The following is a 27,163-nucleotide window of genomic DNA, read 5'->3' as shown; positions in this document are numbered from 1 at the left end:
ACTTTAAAGTTGACGTGTCATGAAACTAGTCCTTTCTGACTATCATAAACTAAGGATTGAATTCAGTTTGGTTTGATTTTAAAATAAGTTTTGATTTAACAAAATTAAGAACGTTGCTGCATTTAACATGCACAGTAGATATTTTAATATGTCGGGGAAGTCATGGAAAAAAAAATTTTAATTTGAATGAAAGTACAAAAAAGCTAAAGTTAAGGATAGATGTTTTTGTTGAATTACAAGGTATTAGAACGGAGACATGCTTAACTCATCCCATTATGCCCAGACACCACAAGCATATGAGAGGTGGCTTAGACAGAAAGGAACTACTTTTATACTAAAAAAGCAGCAAAGAGTCCTGTGGCACCTTATAGACTAACAGACGTATTGTAACATGAGCTTTCGTGGGTGAATACCCACTTTGTCGGATGCATGTAGTGGAAATTTCTAGAGACAGGTGTGTATGTGTCTTTATATAAAAGCAAGAATCAGGCTGGAGTTAACGAGGTAGGTTCAATCAGGGAAGATAAGACTCTCTTCTAGCAATTGAGGTGTGAACACCAAGGGAGGAGAAACTGCTTTTCTAGTTGGCTAGCCATTCACAGTCCTTGTTTAATCCTGAGCTGATGGTGTCAAATTTACAGATAAATTGAAGCTCAGCAGTTTCTCTTTGAAGTCTAGTCCTGAAGTTTTTTTGCTGCAGGATGTCTACCTTTGAATCTGCTATTGTGTGTCCAAGGAGATTGAAGTGTTCTCCTATAGGTTTTTTGCTGTTCCTAATATCTGATTTGTGTCCATTTGATTCCAAATGAAATAGGCTAAATTATTGAACTGATCTAGCCCTATCATTCCTGTGTTTATATTTTTTAAAAACAAATGTAGAGCTAACTTCCATTCCTTTGAATGGAAAATACTGGTAAGGATTATGTGGTTGCCAGACTCTTCAGGTTTTTTCCAGTCAAGTTAAAATTCCTTTAACATCACTGTTTTGGTCAACAGCTTGACTGAACAACTGAAACATTGATAATTGACTTGCCGCTCTGCTCTTTACTACAACTTAGATGAGTTGTTACCTGGTACAAAAAATACAAGATATTAAACTTGTAATCAGGAAGATGCTAATATGTACAGTTAAGAGTTAGCACACTTATTTTTAACACAAACTGTTGTATTCAAATCTAATACAGTTCCAGAAATGAACAATAATTGAAAGTCTCAATGTTAATAACAGGTGACGAGAATGAAGAAAGCTGTTCCTGTCCTACTGCTGTGTTATATGATGAAGCTGACAGGTGCCCGATCTGTCTAAACTGCCTTTTAGAACAGGAGGTTGGTTTTCCTGAAAACTGCAGGCACTTCTTCTGCATGCCCTGTATTCTTAAATGGGCTGAAGTAAGTTTCAGAACAAAGATGTAGTGTGTTCTGTGTGTCTGAAATCTTTAATGGGAAAAATAACTGATTAGCCGGTCAAGTAAAGTAGTCACTAATCACTTTGACCATTTACTTAAATCTATGACTGTGTTTGAACTGGATTCAAATTTTCAAAATTATTTAAATAATTTGTTTATAAATAGTGCTAAGTAGCTTTCTCCACTGTTCAAATAGTCTTAATACATTACATTTTCTTTCTCAAGACCTCCCACCTTTTATGATGCCTACAAGAAATTTGCCCGTTAATTATGGCTATTTTGAGGGGTAGAAGGGGATAAACACCACTTTATATTTGCGATTGCTGATTATATAAAAAAATGTTCAGTTGAATCCCATTCCACTAATTATTTATACTTCCCTTATCTTATATTGTAAGCCTTTCTGGTTTTACCTAGCACAATGGGGCTTCCATTTTCTAACTCTCTAGTTTGATGCTGCTCTCCAGGATTTTATTAAGAAATGTTGCTTTCTCTAGATCCTTCATTGTGGTCATATTAAAAATTGACATGTAATATTAAAATCATAACCACAATTTCTCTGCTCTGTAACCAAGTAATTATTTTTTAGGTTCTGTTTGCTTGTCTAAAGTAAGTAGAAAACTTTCTTCTGTCCTTAATTTTCTTTTCCATGGTTTTTTAATTCTGTTCTGTATCTAGTGTACATTTATTCAAGAACTGAATCCACTGTAGCAAAACTATTATTTTTCCAAGAGTGTCAAACCTAGCTTCAGCTGAAAGTACGTAAAAGTAGTGGATCATTCATTTTGTGTATTGCTGACTTGAGTTGCTAGTGTAAAAATAACATTGTCTTTTTCAGTTAGTATTAAGTTTCTCATTCAGTACAATACAGGCCTATGCGAGTTTTCTTCTATACAGTCCTCTTCGCTAGAGTAAATGAGATTTTTTTGGTTTAAATGCATGCTTTAACAGATCACTAATCATATCTTTAGAAAATAAGATCTCTGCCCTTTTGTTCCCCTCTGTAATAGCTTTCCTTAACTGTCATTGCCATTTTCTGCTGTATATAGGTATCATCTATAAGGCCTGATTAGGATTGAGACTTTCATCGTACTAGGCACTATACAAAAGCAGAATAAAAGGTGTTTTCTGCCCCAAACAGCTTAGTCTAATTAGCTAAGCTAGATAAAGATGTACCTTTTCAGTTCGCTTGTATGCTCTGTAAGTTTTGTTAGCTGCCTAGGGAACCTGTCTGCTTTTTCCATCATGGCTAAAGATAAGTGGGAGTGGAGGGAAAACCTCAAATAAATAACTTTATGAAGGTTCCTTTCTCCTCTGGGGATCTGGGATTCCTTCAGCCCATGTAATTTAAGAAATTTAAAATTATATTTATATGTGTGGTAGGGCGATACCAAAATGCCATTGCTGGGGAAATTTATCAGTGATTTTATAGAAGTATATTTTAAACATATGGCCACTAGCAGTATGATGATGTCATATAGTTGGTCACTACTTTTCCTAATTAATTAGTATTAAATATTTACTGTTAGTTTTAAAGTTTTGGGGTTTTTTTGTATTTGGGTGAAGTAGTAGTTTAATTGGCCTTCTGGCTAAGTGGGGTGAATACATTATCTAAGTTGTATTTGCTTGCCTACCTTGATCATTCTGTATGATTGTTCATTTATAAATAATTATCAATTACTTTAATTTATGAGTTATGAGAAATCACCCAGTTTGGAATACAGAAAATATTACAATAATGTATCTTCCTTGAAATGTACAATAACTAGTTTTTATACCACTGTATACAAGTTCCTGAAGGTTTTAGGTTTATTTTAAAGGCAAAGCTACATCCATGGGGTGGGAAAGAAAATAAGCAGTGACCTGAAAATTCTAATCTGAAAGACTCTCCTTTTCCCCACCTTCCAAAATAGAGCCTGTTTTCAATATATTCTATAAAAACAGCTAAGGAAAAAAAGTATTGCCCAACATGACTTGAACTACTGTCAGATTTTTTTTTTACTACAGAGGAACCAATTTAAAAACACTAGTATATACATGATGACAAATGACATTTTACAGTTAAGCTCTGTTGTTATTTTTAAAAAACTGAAAATTTTAAAAAGAGAGGTTTCCTGATTTCTTCCCAGTCTCTGCGCTGATTATGTGGGGCTAGAGTAGTGTCCTAGGAGAGAAGAGACTAGAACACGGCAATAAGAGAATGTTACTTACCTAGAAATTCTACTTTTGTGAAGCTGTTTTGTAGGATTCTTATTCCTGGATCTTAGCTGTCTAGCAAGAGTCAGGTGCTACCCACCAAAATTCATCCTCGTATCTGACAGTCTTACCTCACTATGGAACTTAACTACCATCCTGGAACATTTTATTCATTTCCTCCTAACAGAGGTCAGCAAGGGGTTTCCCACAGAAGATCCATCTCTTCAATTATTGCTCCTGTTCAGCACCTACTCTGCTTTAGTATCTATTCTGCATGCCCCTGTGATTTCCAGTCAGGTCTTGTCCTCCATTATTTGTTTTTATTTTGGTGGCACCAGGGCTTTTCAGCCACCACTACTAGATCAGGAGCAAAGATAGAAAGCTAGTCTCTGAAGATCTTAAAGAATCCTCTGTTCCATTGCATAGGTTCTTCCATTTGACACTGAGCACTTTGCAATTGTTACTTCAGCACTTTGGCAAGTAACACAATCTCCCACCAGGGTTTAATCTATGGAGAAGCAGAGAGGATAGCTTTATCATGTGGAGGGTGGGGGTGATACAAGGGAGGCTGTAAGGTAAAAGAATAAGACAGGAGGAGGAGAGTGGCAGGGGTCTGTGAGAGGCCAGATCCAATTAAACAGGGGCAGAGGGAGACTGATGCCTAGGAGTGGTAGGAACCATTTCCTCTCTGCAGCAAGAGAACAGCATTACAGTTAATTACATTTACATTTCAGTTAGTTGTGAACTTCATTTCCTATACTAAATTGTCATAATGATGCTATGCACCATAAAAAAGCTGATGAGTTCCACTGCAGAGGTGGCTGTCTTTTAGTAGTGGGCAAAGTGACTCTTGTACAATGATTGTAAAGAACTGTGGGATCCTTTTGGTATGAAAGGCACTATATGAACATAAACTGTGTTATCCATGGTCACACATTATAGAAAAATTGAGTTCTGTGAACTTTTCGTATATATGCTACGACCCAAGAAACCCTGAATGCCAGCTGGCCAAGGGGGTTACAAGAATGTTCTGATTCTGGTAGGTATATTCTGGTTCCCGAGAGAAAATCCTACGTGGGCTTAAATGAAAGCCAGGGTTACACTGGTCGTTGTGAAATGTATGTACAGATGCTATGTAAGGAGTTATGTATGTCTGCTGAAAATATGTTCTGTATCACAGCACTGGTGGAGAAGCAGGTTTCCTGTCAGACAAAATATTTATTTACCTGTCTCTGTTAAAATGTAAATTTAAGTTTTATCTCATTCACAATTGGTCAACCATCAAAGCTAAATGCAGAACAAGAATTGTAAGAATTTCAGAAAGGAACGAACTGGTATAGAAATACAACAAGGGAAGAGAACCTTATCTTGATAGCCTTTAAAGATTCACTGGAGCATATTTTGGGAACAAAAAAGACATCCCATCATCCTGCACCTAGGAGGTAAAAGTGCAGTGCCTTTACACTCATGAAAATGGGATCACGGCCAGTTTTGGTTTGAAGTCTTCAAAAGGCTGGTTTCAGAGTAGCAGCCATGTTAGCCTGTATCCGCAGAAAGAACAGGAATACTTGTGGCACCTTAGAGATTAACAAATTTATTTGAGCATAAGCTTTCGTAGGCTGTGAGTGAGGCACTTCATTAGACAGGTTAACCTAATATTTAAGTTTTAGTCTCTAGAAAATGTCATGATTTTGGTTTTAAATATAACCTTTTCTTTCCATTATCCTTATTCACCATCTCTTGAATCACTGGTAATAAATGTATTGTTGTTTTCACTATAAATATACCTAAGTGTGTTTTATGATGGTTGGTTAAATCTTACTAGGGGAATAAATGCAAATCAATTAATATGAGCAAGTTGTAACACTGCATGTTTCAAGCACATTACTTTCATTCTTGTTTTTGTACTTTGTTTAGGGAATCTTAACAGGTTTACATATCCTTGCCATGTAAATATCAGAAACAAAACAATAATCAGTTTTAGAGGAACAAGGTAGGTGAGGTAGTATCTTCTATTTATCCAACTTCTATTGGTGAGAGAGACAAGCTTTCAAGCCACACAGTGCTCTTCTTCGGGTGTGGCTTGAAAACTTGTCTCTCACAAACAGATGTTGGTCCAATAAAAAAATATTAACTTACTCACCTTGTCTCTCCAATATTCTGGGATCAGCATGGCTACAACTACACTACACACAATAATTAGTATGTCAGTGAGCTTTTGTTTAGACACACATCATATAAGAACATAGTCATCAGATCTTTCTTTAACAAAGTGTTACCATATTACACAGTGAGCCTCCTTACACCTAAGACATGTTTCTAGCAATCTTATTAAATTGAGTGAAATCTCTGGGCATTGAACAGAATAGGCATGTTTATCAAATATTTTTAATTTTTAAAAATTTGAACAAGTGTGCTGGGTTATTTTACAGGTGAACGTACTTTGTCTGAGTACTGAATAAAAGATAACCAAATATCAGAGTATCCATTTGCCCTCTGTCTGTTTTTCTGGGTACATAATTAGTGTGTTAATTTTTCCATAACAGCTTCCCATATTTATTGGATCCAATCCTCTATGGCTGGAGTATTTTTCTTTTTCCAGTGAGAGGCTATCAATAGCTGAGTAGCTAGTGGAGGGTGAGAGATTTCTGCTAAGAAGCCCAGGATAATTAAATGAATTAAAAGTCTAGAAAATAGAGATTTTTTTCTAATTTAGAGTAAATCATAATAGATGAAAAATCTTCTTTCAGATTATGGCTTCATGTCCGATTGATCGCAAACCTTTTCAAACTGTGTATCAGCTTGGTGCACTGAAATACCATATAAAGGTAAGTCCAAAGTTCTTTTTCAGATACATTTCAGTTGTAGGAACTTGTGGGCCATGCTGAAGCCTGTTGTTCAGAAATTACTAGGACTCACTAATTAAGTACACTTCATTTTTACGAACTATATTGAATATTTGATAACATTTTAGTTGTTGAACAAAAATTCTTTTTCTTAGCAAACTTTTACAGTGATGTAGAGTCACAACGCTCTACTTGTGTTTGGATTTCATATGGATCCTTTGAAACCCTCCTTGTATCCCCCAAAATAGGCATTTTCCTTGCATCTTGTCTTTACTTAAAAAAGTAAATACTTCATTGTTGTTATATGCTAACCTTGCATAAATTTGCATGTAAATTATCCTTGCTCAGAAGAAGTGCTGTTTGTATGTACAGGTTTTGCTGTTCTATACAGTCACCAGTAAAAGTTGAAATTAATTTCAAGTATCAAGAAGCTTTGCTACAACCAGATGTTTAAGTTTATTGACTAACTGTGAAAGGCTCAGCTGTATACAGCTGTTGTGGTGGGGCACACACAGAGAGTGGTAGTTTTTCAGGTAGCTAGAAAAAAATATATACTCTGAAAAACTACCAAAGTTTTCCTCAGCCGATGCAAGGTCATTCAACAAGAGCGTAAACAATGTCAATAAAATTCCTCAATGACAGTTCCATATTGGACATTTGCAGGGCAGTAATGTGGTTGTCCATACGTATGTTTACAGACTGTTATGCTATTGCCACATCTTCCAGAGTAGACACAAACTTAGAAAGGGCGGTACTACTTCAATAGACTCATAGTCCCACCTCCTGGGAGAGGGGTACTGCTTGCAAGTCACCTAAGTCAAATACACATCGGCAGCTACTCAAAGGAGAACCATAGTTACAGTAAATATCTCTTCCTGGTTGGGAAGTACTACATAATGCTGGGTTTTTTTACAAAGTTGGGTGGATAATAATGGAATTACTTGCTATGAAATTCAGAATCTTGCTAGATTATGTAGCCACTTTGATCTTGCAGAATTTAAATGCATGATTGATAAGGCCAGTAAGCCCTTACATATCAAATTAAGATTTGTAAAAATACCTGACAGGACCTGTACGTTTTGGGATCCAAATAGCTATCTCTGAAGGAAGTTTCTTACTTTCTTGGTATAGCTTGTAATATTCAGGAAAAAATAAGTCCTCATGCTTTTGTTTTCAAATAATAATTTTTATGCATTATACGGTGTGCTCTAGTTCCAAGACTGACTTTATTTTTTTTATTGCAGGTTCAGGAGAAGATTCAACTAAGGGAGAAAGGAGAAAAAGAAAACTGCTGCTGCAATAAGGAAAAATGTTACCACATGAATACAAAAATCTTTATGAGGTTAGTGGTGCTCTGAATGTAATATATGGTAATATATGAATCCCGAATATAAATATGGCTGTCAAATTTACAGATTGGAGATAGTTTTGAGCATCTTTTCCAATTTTAATAAGTTTAGACATGGAGTTCCAAATGTCCCATTCTCCCGCAAGTGATATATAAATTTGACACTGATGTCGTGTCTGCTTATTTGTAGTAAATATTGGATAAAGGCTTAAGAGTCAACATTTGCTGTTAACCATTGAAACCAGGGCTGGGAGGTTCTTCAGAAAGGCAGCTAACTGCATGCATGTATGCCTTTTCTAAGTAACTTTATCAAGGCACTAAAGAAATATGGGTAGATTGCAATGAAATTATATCTAAAATATTTTCATGATTCTCCTTTTAATACAGCCTATGAAATGACTTGTAAGAGAAGGTATGAATTTACACATTAGAAAAATCATAGGTTGATATTTTCAAACCAGGCTGGGGATTTAACACATCTTCTATTAATTTTAATGGAGAGGATGTATGGCTGAATCACCTACGCTGCTTTGAAAATATTAACTTTAGACGTATAATGGATATGGCCCCTTGTGGGGTAAAGCAATTGCCACCACAATGAAAGCACTTCCCCTCCATTACTTTGCTAATGGGATCTCTGGCAATACAGTCAGATGAACATAAGTTGTCTGTTTATACATTGAAAGAAACCTGATCACGGTTAAAATTGGTGCATATGGCATTGCTTTAAAAAAAGTCATTAGTTTTTACTGATCCATATGGAGGAAGGGATGCTAGTGTCCTATTAAATCTTTGGTATATTTTAGAGCCTCTACACCATTGACATAAGCAACCGGTTTGATGGTGTGGCACTTTACTTAACTCTGTTTATGGTTCTTACTTCCATGTCTACATGAGTTTATTCAACAGTAAAATAAACTGACTATCAATTAATCTATGAATAGAACAGTGAAGGAGCCGCAATAATACTTTGCTGACTTTGTTGCTTCTTCTTTCAACTGAGTTATGATTCCAGAACTTACAGTAGCTCAGAAAGCAATTAGCAGCTGTTTCTCCTATACGCAAGCATGCCAATCTAAAAATTAAAGTTTTATGTGCCAAAATACAGTAAGCAAATTCACCAAGAGCTGTATACTGGATTCTTAAAATAAACTAGTTTATTTGTAAACCAGTGTTTGATGTATTTTCCGGAATAAAATTTTAAATTCCCTTTTTAAATTGTAAATTTCTAAAACTATTAAAAGATTAAAGTCTGAGTCTATGATTAACTGCAAAGGTTCTGCTGAAAATTAAAAACATGCGAGATCTTCACTTGGTGGTCTTTGGTAACAAATAAAATAGTCTTTATACCCATTATATTTTTTCTCACTGGTTCTCAGATTGATCTGGGAATTGATAATATAGTGAGAGTTTGGTTCTCTGCAATTATAAAACTAATTGCTTGAAACAGGGCCAATTAATGCAAAATTTTGCATTGCAGATGATGTGAAGTTGCAAATCTTGGCTCTGATCCTGCAGCCTGATCCTTAGCAATCCAAGTGCTTTAAACTTACCAAAGTTTTAAAGCTCTTTAGGGCAGTGATGGTGTGTGTCTAGTGCAGTAGAAGCCATAGGTGCTATTGCAAATAACTCTTCATTTAATTTTACAGAAGGGATACATGTGCTGACAAAGGACCATTAATAGAAAAACTCTGTAAAGATTTGAAGAACTACAGTAAGTTGACATTTTTTTCTCTTATTGTTACTGTTAGAGCCACATGGATCTCATCCCCATATTCTGTGATTATTTTCTTTCCTTTGTTATCAGAATCTTAAAAGAATTATATCAGTCTTGTGTGACTTACATTTATAAATGGAACCCATCTTTCTGTTGCTCAGAATTTGGATGTAAAGGGAAAACTTATGTTTATGGTAGAAGTTTATATACACTCTACCATGCAAAGTTAATATGAAAGCTTTCTTTTTAATCATAATGAAACTGGCATATATCACCAGTGAAATGGATTTGGTTTCAACCCACCAGGTGTTGTTCTGCATCATGGAACCACTGCACCGTTTATCAGAATTCAACACATTGGCAGTCTCTGCTAACAGGAAGCCCACAGCAAGATTATAGCAGTTCAGTACCGAGTTGCTTTAGCAATATTTTGAGGGGACATTTTCAGAGAACCTTTCTCTAGTTAAAAGTACCAGCATCGTTCTTTTTAAGAGCTTTGTAGTTCACAAAATTCAGCCAAATCTTGGAAATTGTAGCCTGCTTGGAAAAAGGCCATTATTAGATAGCTTAGAAAGTAAACAGTATTAAAGTGATTTTAAAATGTTATTAATGTAAGGTGCTGAACAGTTATTTTAAAAAGTTTCCTTTACTTGACAGTAGCCATTTTAATCTGATATAATGTAGAGACAAAATTGCAAGATGACATTTTCTTTGTTGATACTATTTATAGCTATTAATAAAATATAACAGTTAAAGTTGGCTTGGGATATTGAAGTTAATCTGTTATAGTACATCTGCATTGCCCCCCAAAAAACAAAACAAAAAAAACCTTAGCACTGAGTCTCAGAGCCCAGGTTAATTGACTCAGGCTCATGGGCCTCGGGCTGTGGGGCTACAAGCTGCAGGTCAGATGTTTGGGTTTAGGCTGAAGTCTGGGCTCTGAGCCCATAAATTCTATGGGCTCAGAGCCCAGAATCCAGTCCAAGCCCAAGTGTCTGACCTGCAGATTGTAGTCCCACAAGCCCAAGTCAGCTGACCCGGGCCATCAGCAGCTGTGCCATGGGTCTTTTACTGCAGTGCAGGCATACCCTTAGATTTTCTCTTGAAGTGATTGGAAAACATACTTTTTATCTGGTGGTGAAATGCAGGCTTTATGGACCTTCATAGAACTTCAAGCAGAAGGGGCCCTTAAATCATCTGCTGTGACCTCCTGTATAACACAGGCCATTAAATTTCACCCAGTTATCTTATACTGAGCCCAGTAACTTGTTTAATTAAAAACGTACCTTCCAAAAAGGCATCCCGTCTTGATTAGAAGACATCAAGAGTTGTAGAATCCACTACTTCCCTTGGCAGTTTGTTCCAGTGTTTAATCATGCTCACTGTTTGAAAAAAAGTGTGCCTTATTTCCTGTTAGAATTTGTCCAGCTTCCGCTTCCAGCATTGGTGCTTGTTATGCCTCTCTCCACTAGATTAAAGAGCCCTTTAGTACCTAGTTATATCTCCCCATGGAAGTATTTATACACTGATCAAATTGGCTCTCAATTTTCTTTTTGATAAACTAAACACATTAATCTATGTAAGCCTCTCATTGTAAGGGATATTCTCCAGCCTTTGAATCATTTTTGTGGCTCTTCAGAACCTCAGAACTCCAAGTGCAATTAATGGAAGTTGTACATTTTGTGAAATTAGCCTTGTATCTTGACATTGTCACTTTTTTCAATAATCCATGAGTTCACAAATCCTTTCATAGTGTTGGCCGTAACTAATACAAGAAATATTGTGTCATGGATCCCTTTCTCTCTTATTCCCAATTTTGTATCATCTCTCATCCCATTCATTATTGCGTCTCATCCTGGTGGCAGGTATAGCAATTGCTAAGTATTTATTTTATTTTATTATTTCTATTACTGTCATATTAGGAAAGTGGTGGTGTATTTTTCACTGTCTGTTAAGGTAGTTTAGTGGTTGGAAATAAGGAGAGCTATTACTTTGACTAGCTCAATCTCTCTCTGTGGTCTACAAGCAGTTGGTCCATGGACAAGTTTAAAAATTGCTTTAATAATTTTTTTTCTAAATAAAAACTCGATAATTTAGGTAATCTGGAATCCATAAATTTAGTTCTATTAGCATCTCTCGAATTGACTGCTGAGAAATTCTTTGTGGAAAAGTATATATCACAACATAAACATAGTTTGATCAGCCTCTCTCTCTCTCGATGAGATTGTATGTGTATGTTATGAGTTATACATTAATGGACTACTCAATATTTCATTTTTCCATTCTTATATGCGCTAGTAGCAATTTCCTCTCAAAGCAATTCCCAATCGTTTTTACTGGTTATTCTCCATAAATTGCTTCTTGGCTCTTACCTTTTTTTTTACTGTTAAAGGCATTTGGAGAGTCTCACTTGGGAGTGCATACAATATTGCTGTTGCATTAATGCTCTTAAATATATAATTAAAGAAGAGCAAAATGTGTTAAAATTGAGACCAAAATGTGTCATCTTAATTTTTGTACAGGTGGTATTTCAGATGAAAGAAATAAGGAAACTACATCTGTGAAGATAAACAAGGTTTGTTCAAGTAACTGGAGGAAATATCTTGGTTGAAACTAACTAGGAAGTGAAAGTGTCAAGTTTTTTTATACTGTAAATTACTTTGAAAGTCAACTAGTCTGTTTTGTCTAAAATACTGCATATCTGTAGTTATTTTTTAAAAAAATAGCAAGTGATTTAAGAAATACTGGTTATGCGAACTTTTTCTTTTGACAGTCTACCTGCAATACAGTTTTGTACCGGTACATTTTGTTCTCTTATACTAAAATGTCGCAAGGGTACCCTGCAATTACCTAAAAGTGAGTTGCAATATAGTTCCAAGTCTTAGATTGTAGCAGCTGGAGTGCTCAAAGAAAGTTCTTCTCTAAAGAAAAATAGTTTGGAACTTTATTTTCTCACCAACTTGAGGCATCAACTACAAGCTCCTAGGCAAAGAAATTAAAATATAGAAGTCACAGAGAGAGGAGTGCCTGAATCAGCAGGTGTACTTAACCAAATAATTTGCTATGCAAATGAACATTCAGATTTAGAAAAACTCCATTTTTATGGGATTATCTGAAGATAACCAGTTAGCATCTTCCAGTTCTTTTGCTTTCTTTGTATAATTTAATGTTACACCAAAGGTTCAGAGCCAAGGTTACAAGAAGCCATGAAGTCTCCAGCCAGTTTCTTCCTTTTCATAGCTAGCTGTAATCATAGAGACCTTCACTCCGTGCCCAGAGTTTTTCTTGGATTTTGCCTAAGAATTCTTTATTTGCTGTTAGTTACATTAGACAGTTACAGAAACGTAGAACTATTTAAAAAAATGTATCATGCATAGTTTAGGTTTCATGGCCCCAGTTTTCCTGGTGTAAGATCCACATTTCTGGTGTCTGATGGGCCTTGAGGATGTTTGTTTTTTGGATCATTGTTTCTTGAGTTGGGCCTTTACCTCTTGGAGCCCAAAAGTAGTTCTACACTTCCTCTTCCTCTGACAGCCCCGCAAGCCAGGTCTTTTGATCTGTTTGTTGGGGCCTCATTCCCAAGTAGATACGAAGTTATCATTCATGCACTTAGAAGCATCTGAAGTCAGGGAAAAAAGCCTTTGATGTCAGATCAGTCACTTAATCTGGCTCTGGGATGGATGAATACTCTGCGTGTCCCATTCCAGTGCTGTTTGTTATGCCATTTTTGGAATAATCTTAATCGTTGAAGCTGAAACCTGTTATTAAAAGGCAATATGCCACATACATAAGGTACCCAGTCTTTCTGCAGCAGAAATCAATAGAAAAAAGACTCCTGTTAATATCAGTGGAAGAGAGAGAGTTCAGAACTATCCAAAACAAAATTTGTTGCTTACATACAGCACCTATTTACTTTAATATAGCTAGTTTTTAAGGTTATTTAACTATATGGAAAGAGTGAAAAGATGGTAAGCCATTGAGACTAGGGATTCTAGCTATACCTTTGCAAGACATTATGTCCTAGTGCAAGTTTCCATAGCAAAAGCATCCTTTGGTTTGACAATCCTTCAGTCATGAGTACTGCACAGGTTTTCACACCTTCCTCCTCATGAGTACTGTCTCAGTCATCCATAGTGGAATACACAGAGGGAGTTGAAGAAAGAGGTTCTTATCTTGTATGGTAACTGGAGTTCTTTGAGATGTGTGGTCCATGTCTGTATTCCACCCCCTCTGCTTCAGATTCTTGACGCATGATTTGCAGTAGAGGAGAGGCAGCCAATCCACAGCACTCCTACTCTCAGTTCAGAGCACAAGGAGATAAGGAGTGTAGTCACAGACCAACAGATACTGCTAGCAAAAATCCTCCAGTCTTATCACACATGTAGCCACAGTAAAATGCAGGTATGGACCATGTGTCTCAAAGAACTGCAATTACTATACAAGGAAGTGACCTGATTTTGAATTTTCCTCTTATTTAAAAAATATATATACTTGAAATTGAAACAAAACATTTAGTCTTGTTCAAACAGCTCTAATAATGAACACCAAATAGACATGAAAAAATGTCATTGGCAGTGGTCATACATTAAACTTCAGGAATTTTTTTTGCATTGTGAACAACAGCGTCACTTTGTAGTTTTCAGAATGTTTGAAATATGACATCTTTACTCTTTGTCCCGGCAAGAAAGGAATATTGATTATTAGGGCTGTCAATTAATTACAATTAATTCGTGATTAACTCAAAAAAAAATTAATTGCACTTTTAATCATACTGTTAATAATAGAATACCAATTGAAATTTATTTTAAATATTTGTGGATGTTATTTTACATTTTTAAATGTATTGATTTCAATTACAACACAGAATACAACATGTACAGTGCTCACTTTATATTATTTTTTATCACAAATATTTGCACTGTAATGGAATGGTGGTCGAAGCATGAAGAGACATATGAATGTTTAGTTCATCTGGCACGTAAATATCTTGTGATACTGGCTACAACAGTGCCATGCGAACGCTTGTTCTCACTTTCGACATTGTAAGCAAGAAGTGGACAGTATTATCTCCTGCAAATGTAAACAGACTTGTTTGTCTGTATGATTGGCTGAACAAGAAGTAGACTCTGAAGTTTTATATTTTATTTTTCAGTGCAGTTATTCTTTTCATATAATTCTACATTTGTAAGATCAATTTTCATGAGAAAGCGATTGCACTACAGTACTTGTAGGAGGGGAATTGAAATACTATTTCTTTTGTTTTTTACAGTGCAAATATTTGTAACCTAAAAGTAAATATAAAATGAGCTCTGTACACTTTGTATTATGTGTTATAATTGAAATCAATATATTTGAAAATGTAGAAAATATCAAATATTTAAATGATATTCTATTAATATTTAACAGCGCGATTAATTTTTTTAATCACTTGACAACCCTATTGATTATTCAATTTTTAATCTGGTATGCAGTTTATAAACTGCAATATTGGAGGTGCCTGCATTGTTGGGTTATTCATAGGAATAAGAACTCTGATATCTGCCTCCTGTTGCTGTCATTACTGAGACTTTCTTGTAAGCAATTGTGGATAAACTTTTATGGTTCATTTTTATTAAAGTTATGAGAAATATTTGCTCAAACACATTTTTATGTTCATGTACTGTAGCATGAACTTACCTATAAACGCTGCAATCAACTGCTGATTTGTATCATGTCTTCCTGAATTTAATTTTTTTTTTTTTAAATCACAATTGCAAAAGCAAACTACCACAGTTATGATCAATTTAATTTGTTTATGTACTGGTGATGTTTATTATCTAGCATCAAAAATGCAATAGGCAATTTATGGACAATAGGAAAACGAAGTATGTACCAGGGACCTCAGTGGATTTAGTTATCCCAGCATCCAAAAACTACATAGAATTTACGTTCAGGCAGCTTATGTGCAAAATTCATTATCACAATCACTGAAGAGCAAGGACATCTCAGATTTTGGCAACCTGATTGAACATGCTGTAACACACCACGCATGACATTATGCCATCACTGATGGACTCTGCACCTCCACAAGATGGTTCTTGATGCTTCTAACTTACTCAGCAAAACAATGAATGCACAACATTCCTCTAGATTGTACTCTAATACAAAACCTGATCCTCAACAACAGTATAACATTTTCTGTGGTGATATGAGCAATTAATAAGTGTACGTGGTAGTTGTCCATGGGGAAACATGAGGTTGGAGTTAGTTTTTTGCATTCAGCTCACTGCATTTGTGCCTCAGCTCGCTGCATTTCTAACAAAATGACTGAGAGTGCACTGACTTGGGGCTCTCCCCAACTCTAGGCTTCTCTGAAACCTCTCATCCTTAACTCACCCCCCCCCCCCATTTCCTGTTCTCTCCAAACATAAAAACACTTCTTCTCAGGAACATAGACACCTATTCTGCCCCTATCCCTTGCAAAATCCATTCCCCTCTCTGCTTCCTTCCTTGTATGCTCCTGTCCATGGTGCTGTTGCCTGGTTTGCTGGGGGTCCTAGATGGCTCTGAAAGCTGCTGCTTCTGCCCCTTTATAAAGCCTCTTTTCCCCTGCCCCACTGCAGATGTGCACAATTCTATATGCCCCACAGACCTCATCTGTCCCTGCCTACCTACAGTTCTCCATGCTGCCCAATTGCCTCTTTAGGATCTCTGCTAGGTTGATCTGGTGACTCCAGGTAGGCTGACCACATTGGAGGAAGGAACTAGCTGAATTTGACTTGTGCATTGACTTTTTCTAGCAAAGATGATGAATGTGATCATACATAACTTAAGCTTTCTTAAACCCACGAAGTTCGAAACCTGTCATCTTTCTGAACTCTTTCTGATGTCCCTGTGTGTGGGTTTAGCTGTTTGTTGGTACTATGGCTCATTAGCTAGAGAAGTTAGGAAAAACCATGAGACCAGAAAAAATTCAAGAAGATCTAATTTTTAAATGTTTCCTCTACCAAAGCTAAAGAAAATCTGACTACAAAAAATTAAATTGGCCAATGAAGAGCATATGTATAAAACCTGGAGATTGAATTCAAACATTTGAGTATAAAAGTTTTAGTCCTGCATTATCCACACATCTCAATACAGGTTTAACTATAAAGCTTCTGTAATATGTATCTGAAGGAAATCTTTTCAGTATAATTTAAAGTCTATGGACAGTCAGGTATTAAGCACTAAAGATGTGGAAGATTTAGTATTGGCTCTCTCTCATTTATACTTTTCTTTTGTAGCCCAGAAGACAGACCTGCTCCAATGAGTGCTTCAGAAATCATTTTTGCAATAGATCTCCTTCCACTGGAGAATCCTTCTCCAGCTATAGAAATGACTGGTGAGTATTTGCTAACACATATAAGTTTTAGCATTGTAGATGCAGTAATTATAGTTAAGTGATGCTTTCATTTATATTTTATTACCCCCAAATGCATGTAATTGTCTTACGCTCTTTGCTAAACAAAAGCCTGCATTTTTCCTTTAAAGTCTGATATTGGAAATAGAGACCTCAGTTCGGCAATCCATCCCTATTCACCAAAGCATGTACATGCTTAAGTCTCACTGGCTTGAATAGGATTTAACCACATGCTTAACTTTAAGCACTGGCTTATTGCTTTGCTGAATTAGGTAGGACCATTATTAGTTGACTCTCAGAATAATGAGAGAACACTTCAGAGCAGGGGCAGAGTTTAAAAAAAAAAAATTAGGTTGCTCATACAGCAGAGAGAATCTTCTGTTTTTGATCTTACTTGGCACAGAGAGGAGTACTTTTCCATCTCCCTGAACCAGCTTTTGCTAAATGGCCCAGTACTTTTAAAGTCAGTAAAATATGAGATCACAAATATTTTGGGGTTGTTCAGGTGGGTGGTCATGATAAGGGAGAGTTTGGGGAACTCATGATGCATACAAAATGTCTAAAGAAAGAGAAAAATAAAGAAAACCTTAAACACTAGTTGGATAATAAAATGGAGAAAATATATATCATTAAGTACTGTATAACTTAAGAAATGCAGTTCCTCCTCACTTGTCCCATATACACTACCAATACTAAATGTGAGGGTAACCCAGTTTCTTCACTGTTTAATCTCATCACAGACCTTTTCCTCAGGCTGTATATTTGGGAGTCTTCTAGAGGATTGATGAATGCTGAAACTCTTCTCTAGAGGAGTTCATGAATTTAAAGTCCCATACTCAATTCCTTCATGACCTTATGAGATGTAATTCAACACATCACTTCCCAAATCTGTGTGTCTATTTATGACCCAGTCGAAAGATGTCAGATACTGCGTTCTGCTCTCACCTTAGTAATTCCCACCTTTTCTTAGTATCATAGCTTAACATGTAGCTCTGGGACAGTCTGACTCAGTTGCACGTTCAGGTGGGTGGGCATGAATAAATCTTGAAACTTAAAATGTTTAGAAATATTTTTAAACTAATTTAGAAATAATTGACTTCTAATAAATTTGCTTGTATCAGTTACTGACATGCATAATATCCAAGACTGGCATAATGCAAACCTTTTTTAAAAAGTTCTGAAATTTATCTTTCAGTACAGAACTTACAGAAATCCATACAGTGATCAGACAGAAGAGACGAGAACTGGAATTGTCATCATCCTCTGTGTTAGCTAGAGTTCAAAGGTAAAGAAATGTTTCCTATCCAAAGTGTTCAATGGTTTTAAGTGGATAAAAGTTTAAATGGGAACTCAGGTTTGAAATCACATTATTCAATTGTTTTTTAGATATAATACCATAAACATAAAACTAAAATCTGTTTTCAGATCATAATTTTCTACTTTTTCACAGCTGATTATTTGCTACTTTTATGTAAATTAAGACTTTTTATTGTACATCCTGGTGCTTGCTTTTCACGTGCATCAGTGTGATAACCTCACTGTGCACTGATCTATGAGCCTACATGTGCCATTTTTCATACATGTGGGTCTAATTTAATTTTGCATGATTCAGGGATTGTCAGTGTTTGTTTAATATGTGCATGTTGCCTATTCTTAGAATAATTCTTCTGATTTAAATGCAGACTACTAAATTTCAAGACTTAAACCTTAACTTTAAACCAGTTAGTCTTACCCTCTCCCATGGTTAGTTGAGACTTTCTTCAACCCGGGGAGGAAAAAAATCCACATTTTTCATCCAAGATAAAAAATAGCCAAGGGGGGGAATGGATGGATCTTGATGGTTTTAGCAAATGAAACACGAAGCACATACTATTTCAGTTTATTTTTATTTTTCATAGTCTCAGCCTATAACCTTTTAAATTTGAGATCAGTTATACTGGCTGTGTAATGGAAAGCTGCTTTGAATAGCTGCTTGAATAGTTCCTCAGTTTTGTTCTTGTGTGATTCCATTTCTTAATTAGATCAAGCCAGATTTCACTAAACTGTGCCAATAATGCCATCAGCTCATCTGTCAAATCCCTCCAAAATTTCCTTGAATTGCATTTGTAAGTTTAGTGTCTTTCTGTAGATTCTTTTGAGCATGCTTGGTTTTTTTGCATTGAGCAATAGAGGACTTTGATCGAATTTTCACACACCCTTGGTAGCTCAACGCAAAGGTAGAGATACAATTTTCCTGAGAGCTCAACTGAATGTGATTGCAAATGGGAAGATGGAGCATTAGTCTTTCATTTTCTAACAGCCAAATAAGGTGATAGTTGTTGCAGAAGTCTTATTTTTGGACTTCAGATGTGTTTTAGGAGTGTGGTAAGTGTTAATGCTTTAACGAGACAGTGCTGAACACGCATTCATCATGCATTTTCAAAATAATTGCATCGGAGGAGTTCTCTCATATCTATCTTTTTTTTTGTTTTCTGAGCAAATGGGAGAGAGTTCTTAAACTTTCTTCAGTGTGCTTAGCTGACAGACATAATCAGCAGTTTGAATACACTTTTCTGCTGTTTTCAATTTAAACGTAGAATCAACATAATTAAGAATAAAATGAAATCCCTCAACAGATGTGTATAACTGTTAATCGGACACAAGAACTGACTCAATATCTTGTATTAATGTCAGTGTTGATTATTATAGTTTCTCTTTTTTCTCCTGTATTTTTTCCTCTTGCAACTTCTAGTGCTATACTTAAGAATTATTCTGTCCTGATGTGTAAATTCAGGACAAAATACATCAATCATTTTTTAAATTACTTATTTTCTGTGTAGAAGGCCATTTTGTTTGCATATCACAAGATTGCAACTCCTTTTGTCAAGTTCAATTTAAGCCTGTCATTTGTTGAAATGTCTTAGTCACTGATTAATATTTGCCATTTTTTTGTTTTTAAAGAGAAGAGACAGCTCCTGATAAATCTTATGTTGTAAACCTTCTAGAAGTCTTGGAACAACATTTAATTTAACCATTATAATTTAGATCACGGGTCAGCAACCTTTCAGCAGTGGTGTGCCGAGTCTTCATTTATTCAGTCTAATTTAAGGTTTTGTGTGCCAGTAATACATTTTAACGTTTTTATAAGGTCTCTTCTATAAGTCTGTAAAATATAACTAAACTATTGTTGTATGTAAAGTAAAGAAGGATTTCAAAATGTTTAAGAAGCATCATTTAAAATTAAATTAAAATGCTGATCTTACGCCGCCGGCCTGCTCAGCTCACTGCCAGCCTGGGGTTCTGTTCACCTAGGCCGGCAGCGGGCTGAGCAGGGCCTATGGCTGGGACCCCAGACCTGAGTGGGGAGGTTTCAGGGGTCAGGGCAGAGGGCTGAGGGAGGGGGTTCAGGACAGAAGGCTGGGGTGGAGGGGAGTTCAGGGATGAGGGCTGGGATGTGGGGGAGTTACGGCAGAAAGCTGGGTGTGCGGGGGGGTCAAGGTCAGGGCAGAGGGCTGGGAGTGGGGGGGGGGGTTCAAGGGTCAGGGCAAAGGGCTCGGTGTGTGGGGGGTGCAAGGCAGAGGGATGGGGCTGTGGGGGTGCAGGGCAGAGGGGTGGGGATGCAGGGCAGAAGGCTAGGTGTGTGTTGGGGTGGGGGGGTGCAGGGCAGAGGGCGGGGGGATTCAAGGGTCAGGGCAGAGGGCTGGGGGTTATGGGGGCTGCAGGGCAGAATGCTGAGTGTGTGGGGGGGGGGTCAGGGCAGAGGGCTGGGGGGCTTGGGGAGTGTAGGACAGAAGACTTGAGTGTGGGGGGGATCAGGGCAGAGGGCTGGAGTGCTCGGCTTGTAGGGGTGCTCCCAGCCCCCTGACCTGAGCAGCTCATGGCAGGGGGCTGGAAGGGATGTGCCCTTTTCCACCCCTTTCCGCGGGGCTCCGTCCCTACCTCTCTCTGTCTCCTCTAGGGAACTGCCTGCATCCTGTTGCTCTCCCCCTTCCCCCACTAGGGCCATCAGGTGATTGGCACAGGGAAGGAGAAGGGGCGGGGCAGGAAAGCACCACTCTGGGGGAAAAAGCAGGGGAGAGGGAAGCTTGGTTGCTGCAGAACCAAGCTTCTGCCTCCTGCCCCTGCAGGGGAGAGCGGTGGGGGGGGGGAGGGCTGAGGGGTTGGGGGCGAGGACTGCAGCAGGCGGCTGCGTGCTGCTCAAAATCGGCTCACGTGCCATGTTTGGCATGCGTGCCGCAGGTTGCGGACTCCTGATTTAGATGTTTACTTTGTGCTGAGAATCATGATAGTATCAAAAATCGATCTCGTTAGAAAGTTTCATTCAAAGGCATGCTTGATGTTGAAGAATCCAAAAAAACCCATTTGAGATGAGCATGAATTCTTTGTTTTACTACTTACCTCATTCTGATAGTGTTTGTTTTAGTGTGGAAAAATGGTTTTAATTACTTCAGTTCATTCAGTGAATTATTTCCTACTACTTACTTCAGCTCTAGGCATATTGAATGAGAAATTTATATGTAAGTGTTTAGTAATAGTTAGATACTAATCTTCACTTGCAGTGTTAATCAGTAGATTTCACACTTACTACAGGTAAAACTAGAAATGATCTAGTGAAACGAACACTGTGAAGCAAAAAAAATAAGGTGAGCTAGCCAGCATTTAAGTAGAACCATGTTGTCAGATATCCTGTTTACTTTCCAGAAGTTTCTGGTCATCTTAGTTCTGTTAAAGCTCATAAATCCACCTAGTCTTCAGCACCTGATGACAATTGGCTCTGTTGGCTAGCCACACCGGTTTCCCCAGTCACCAGTAACTTTACCCACTTTTCTTTCCCTCTGGATTTCTAGGCAGTTCTGTAACTTTCTTATCATTTCCTAATAGACATAACAAGAACCTTAATGTTGTCACCACTTCCCTTTCTATTTTTAGAATAGTTTTCCTTTACTGATATGAGGTGTTTAGGTTCTAATTTCAGAGTGATAAAGAAGTTTAAAAAGATAGATCACTGGATGTTGTGTTCTGGGTTTTCATACTCCACCCTCCAACAACTCTGCCCTCCCCAAGCAAAATCCATCCTGTTCTGTCCATATGTTCTCCATATTAGTAAATATACCAGTATTTGCACCTTCTCCTGACTGCAGCAAACCAACTTACTCTCCATATAACATGATATGGCACACTGGATCCCTTACCTCTGTGGTGGAAACTTCTGGTTCTTCCCTACATCCATAAAAGAAACATTTCTGGAAAAAATGATAACTCTTCTCTCCCCCTACTGTTTTTCCAGAACTCTTGTATCTGAGGGAGAAGGAATCTCTCATCCCTTCACTGTGCTCCAACAGGAGAAAGGTTCTCTTAGAAGTATTTCTTCTGCTTAGCCAATGGAGGGAGATTATTATTGGACTGACTATGAGGGCCTACAGCAGGACTTGGATTTTTCTACTGAAACCTTGCTCCAGGTTGTTAGTTATGTCTGATTTCGTCTAAAGGATTATACAGAGTTAGTTATTTTGTTTTTTTCAATGAATAAGGAATCCTGAAGAATACAGCTTTCTGGGAAAGAGAGCCTACTCACCATCAGCTTTGACCCTCTGTATCACTAGCTGCAGGCAGTCCTAGGTATAATGTTCCATTGGTGAGCATGGTGAAACATGATATTACTTGCTTAGTACATTAAATGACACTGTATCTTATTTTTCTAAAGTTCTTCCTATACCATTGTACCTTTTTCATTGCTTCAATGTTTTTTAATATTACAGAAATTCCTTCATGTTTTGTGAAGCTGAAGCAGAAACCTTTCTTCTAGCTTCCAGTGTAATGCCAGAGACTGTTTTTCCAACACATACCACGCCTTTGGAAAAATTTGGTAAACTTTTTTTTTTGTAAGTTTTTTTTTTTTATAGTTCATATAAACTGTTGTCCCACTATAATTCTATAAATTAGATGAACTGTTGAGTTATAAAGAAAAATTGTATTGAAATGCAGTGCAGTTAGTAAGCTTCAAACCCAGATATTTTTATCATCAATTTTCAAGGTTAAAATTTAGGAGGTAAATTGTTGTGCCAGTTTCCTAATAATTGGTCAGTTACATAAAACACTTGTTTTCTTCATTTAGTGAAGAGCAAAATGTTTTCTATATGAAATTTTCTTATATAATTCTGTATATCAAAATTATATGAATCTTATATTTAATCTTGTAACCTTATCAAACTTGTTGAAAGGATGGATAGCAGCTTTACTAATACGTTATATATTGTTTAACAACCTAGATTGGCAGTGTTCTACAAATGTCATGAAGGAATCTTGTACAGGAGGAGGAGTGGTCTAGATTAATATTTAATTGGTGGGGCACAGCCCTTCACTAAAAGGTGAGGGGAAAAAACTGGCATAATCATTTGATCTTTAAGATCCAGTAGGAATTTGGGAGTGGGGCAGCAGGGAAGGAGCACGCTCTCCCTCCTGCTCCAGTGACTACCATTTAGTGCCTGCTCTAGTCCCTCCTGCCCTCAAAGCCAGTTAGAATGGAGATCTTCCTCTCCCCCCCACCCCCCAACCTGCACAGCTCTGAGATGTGCGGAGCAGAGCTTTCAAAGACAGCGGGACTATCATCAAAACCTCTTTGAAGCAGTATTGCCTCAGAGCTAAGTGCTGGGCAAGCAGAGAGAGACTTTGGGGCTTCAATGCAAACAGCAAAACCAGGGAAACACCTACCAAAGGACAAGAGCAGGGGTGAGAACAGCTCCATCAGTAAAAGTACAAAATTGTAGCAAGCAAAAACTTTACCCCTCTCCTGGGGGGAGGGAGGGAGGGAGAAATTGACTTTTCAGGGCTCTACTGTTTAGCAGTGCAGGTTAACTGGTTCTCTTTCCCCTCATCCCTGCCCATTTTCCTATCCTTTACTGCATCTAGTAGTGTTAGGTGAACATGTTAGCTGGATGCTGCCGCTAAAATTCTCAGTGACTGAATAGTTAGTATTGACATTTAAATTATAACGGTTTTTGACTGGGTGTCAACTTTGCGATTATTAAAGCCATATAATGTCCCTCAAAGCTATTGTTTCACCCCATCTGCAGATTCAGGATCGCATTTCAGTAGTTTAAAGACTTTCTAGCCCCTTTAAGGTGAAGAAACGTAAGATTTGTCAGCACCTGGGAGTTATACCAGAATAGCTACAGTGCTATAGTTATTCTGCTATAGCTGTGCTGGTCAATTTCCCCATGCAACCAAGCCTTAATATGCTTTAAATTAAACTCAGGCAGACATTGGAGCCAGGAGCAGAGAGAAATGTAAAAGCTTTGTTATTGATTCTACTTTTAAAATTAGGGAAGGAGAGTAAATTTATCTTGAAATATTGGTTAACTTTCATACACTTTCTCTCTTTGAGGCTGGTCCTATTTTGTGGTTACAGATATTTGACTTGGAAACTCGATCCTCTTAACTGAAGGTGGGGTCAGCAATTAAGAAAAGGGGCTCTTCTCAGGATGCTTAGGGATTGCCCTACAGTGATTGAGATGTGGGGCAGGAAAGCACATGATTCCAGCTGCTCTTTTTTTAAACATGGAGCTAGGTTGATGGGAATCCGCAGCAATGGAATGTGGGAGTGCTAGACTTCTCCCCTGAAGTGACAGGGCTTTTCTATTAGACTGCACCAAAAGTAGAAGTGTATACACTTTTATTTGAAAAGTTAATGAAATGAAATATTGAACATTTTATTTAAACAGGTCCCAAATTGTTGTTCATATTGGGTCTAATTAGAGTTGATAATGCTAGCAGCCCTTCAAGTGTTGTTGACACGGCATATTCCTAATGCAAGACAGGGAACTAAAATCTTCACATTGCCTGCTGGAAGAAGCAAAAAACACTGAGTGTGGGTCTTGCCAGGGAAATAAGAGGAAAAGATTTTCATACCATTTTAAAACAAAAAATCTATTTTTTTTATTATGCTTTTTCTTTTGTTCCCTTTATTGGAATTCAGTTTTGTATTTACAAGTATTTCACTTTATCTTTTAAAGAATAATTGTTTTGAAATGTGAAGTTATCTTGTTACTCATCGGTATATGAAAGTCAAAAGGACTTCTTCGGTAACTTGAAAAGGGTGCGTGGACGGACACCCACGAGATGTTCATTTATATGTACTTAAGCCTTATCTGAACTAGAATTTAAATATATTCTTAGCTAACACATTTTAAAAGTCTAATGTGAACAAGGCAGTATGGGGTTAAATGCATGCTGAACTGTGAGAATTGAAATGTACAGAGCAACCTCAGCAAGACAAAACCTTAAAGAAAACATTGTAGGACCTAATCCAGGTTTTCACTGTTCAGGATGTGAACTCTGCTTGAAGACTTTCTTAGGTCTGGTCTACCCTATAAACTTTGGGTACTATAATAATACCTGTTATGGATATGAGTTTTTCACAACATTTTTATGTGAGCAAAAAGCGGCCTTAGTGTAGAATCATTCATACCATAGAAAAAATGCTTTTGCCAGTATAGCTTGTTATAAGTGATACTTGCAAAAGCCCTTTTTTGCTGGTAGAAAATGCATTTATGTTAGGAGGGTTTGCCATGATAGCTATACCAGCAGACCTTTTCTAGAATACAATCTCAGTCTGTTCTCCCCTCTGAGTGAGTGTCTCCTTGGAAAGCTTTAGCTCCATGGCAGCAACATTTTAGAGTATGGACTTCTCCATGTTGAAGTTATGCATACAGTGTCATTTTTGTCGCTTGCACGGAGGCGATTTAATGTGTCATTGCCTTATAACAGGAAGTCTTCTAACATTCACTTCTCGCGTGGAGACTGAAGCTTTCCTACCACACACAAATTAAACAATTTTAACAGTTTGGGAAATTTAAGCCACTATAGGTGAAATGTAGAGCTTCAACACTTGTCTAGATTGCAAGTTGACGAGGTGAAGAAGGCAAGTGACAATTTGATGTATAACTCTTTCACTTTTAGTTCTTGGGCTGTAGATTCACAGAATGGTTTAGTTGTTTTAAATGATTTAATTTTCATCATCATAGTTACAGTCATTGCTCACAGTTTAACCTTTTGGTGCCTGGAGAAAAAGTTTAGTTTGGTATTAAGTATTTATCAGTGGTACCTAACCTCTGACTGGATGGCCCACATTGTAGGGTACAGGACCCATACAGAAGACTGCAGCAGATTTATTTGCACTCAGTTTGAAAATAAAAAGTGGTGGTAAAAAAACTCTTAAAAAAAATAAAACAAAGGCACCACAGCATACCTACCAAAGTCTGCCTCATCTCTAACAGGCACGTTACACTTGTGGAGCGGTTGTGTGTAGTGGCAGAAGAGAGATTCTACTCTTTCATCAACTTGACGTGATATTGCATTAGTGAATCTACAAATGCAGTATGATTTGGGCAGGCAGTTCCATTATAAGACCATATTTTTTGTGCAATTAGACTTTCAAAAAAACGAAAATAAAAAAAACACCCTTTCAGCTGAAATTTCTTATGCTTTTCCTAGCCCAAACGTGACTTTTTGTAAAATTTGGCAAATTCCATTTACCTGCTTTACATTGCATAACAAATTTTCCACCCTAAAAAAATTATTTGGGGGTTCTTATTTCTCAGCTGTGGATTTGGAAATGTTACTTAAAAGGATTATTTCACTTTTATTAGGATCCTAGCTAAGTCTTCTTTCAGTTCTTCCTCTTGCAAGATGATGTTTCCGAAGGAAGCTAGATCACTGACGATTGGAACCTTTTGGGCAAGGAGGAGCCTATACTGAAAACGTGAGCTCCACCTAAACCAAAATAGAACCAGATTGCTGGCATGTAAAAATTAAAAAGGTTGCAAAGGAGTTTTTAAACGTAAGAGGGAAAGGCTTCACATGTGGAGGAGCACATGGTTTGGACAGAGACATCTCTTAGGGAGGATCTGTTAAGGGGGATTATCTATATCCAAAAAAGAGAAGAGGTTAGAAGTTGATAAAGTAGAGGCAGGAGCTGAAGAGAAACAGTCAAATGAAAAAGAGGCCCATTCAGTTGCATCACATGAAGGCAGACAACTAAATATTGACAAATTTTTATAAGTGCTTGCATACAGATGCTAGAAGTCTAAATACTAATATGGGTGAACTTGAGTGTTTGGTGTTAAATGATGATATTGGGTGGAATGATGGTGATCAATGGATCATGGTAATACCAGGATATAAAATATATATAGGAATGACAGAGTTGATTGTGCTGGTGGGGTAGTTTTACTATATGTGAAAGAAAGCATAGAGTAAAAATCTGTGAATCAGACTATCATAGAATCTCTGTGA

General features: G+C 37.2%; 1 protein-coding gene across 5 annotated transcripts in view; it reads left to right on the top strand.

Annotated features, from left to right (window-relative positions):
• Window positions 1-27,163, top strand: part of SCAF11 (SR-related CTD associated factor 11) — a 66,516-nt gene that overhangs the window by 23,505 nt on the left and 15,848 nt on the right. For 3 of the 5 annotated variants that reach the window (XM_050936048.1, XM_050936045.1, XM_050936044.1), the window contains exons 4-11: window positions 1,229-1,389; window positions 6,353-6,430; window positions 7,693-7,790; window positions 9,446-9,510; window positions 12,036-12,088; window positions 16,776-16,873; window positions 18,087-18,176; window positions 22,630-22,736. In XM_050936048.1, the coding sequence (XP_050792005.1) occupies window positions 1,229-1,389; window positions 6,353-6,430; window positions 7,693-7,790; window positions 9,446-9,510; window positions 12,036-12,088; window positions 16,776-16,873; window positions 18,087-18,176; window positions 22,630-22,736 (750 nt within the window). Of the gene's footprint in view, window positions 1-1,228; window positions 1,390-6,352; window positions 6,431-7,692; window positions 7,791-9,445; window positions 9,511-12,035; window positions 12,089-16,775; window positions 16,874-18,086; window positions 18,177-22,629; window positions 22,737-27,163 lie in introns of those variants that run through there. The other 2 variants (XM_050936046.1, XM_050936049.1) reach the window with 2 other exon arrangements.

This window comes from Gopherus flavomarginatus, chromosome 1 (genome assembly GCF_025201925.1).
Source record: "Gopherus flavomarginatus isolate rGopFla2 chromosome 1, rGopFla2.mat.asm, whole genome shotgun sequence".
NCBI lineage: Eukaryota > Metazoa > Chordata > Testudines > Testudinidae > Gopherus > Gopherus flavomarginatus.
Note: the sequence above shows the minus strand (reverse complement) of the source record. Positions and strands in the feature narration are given on the sequence as shown.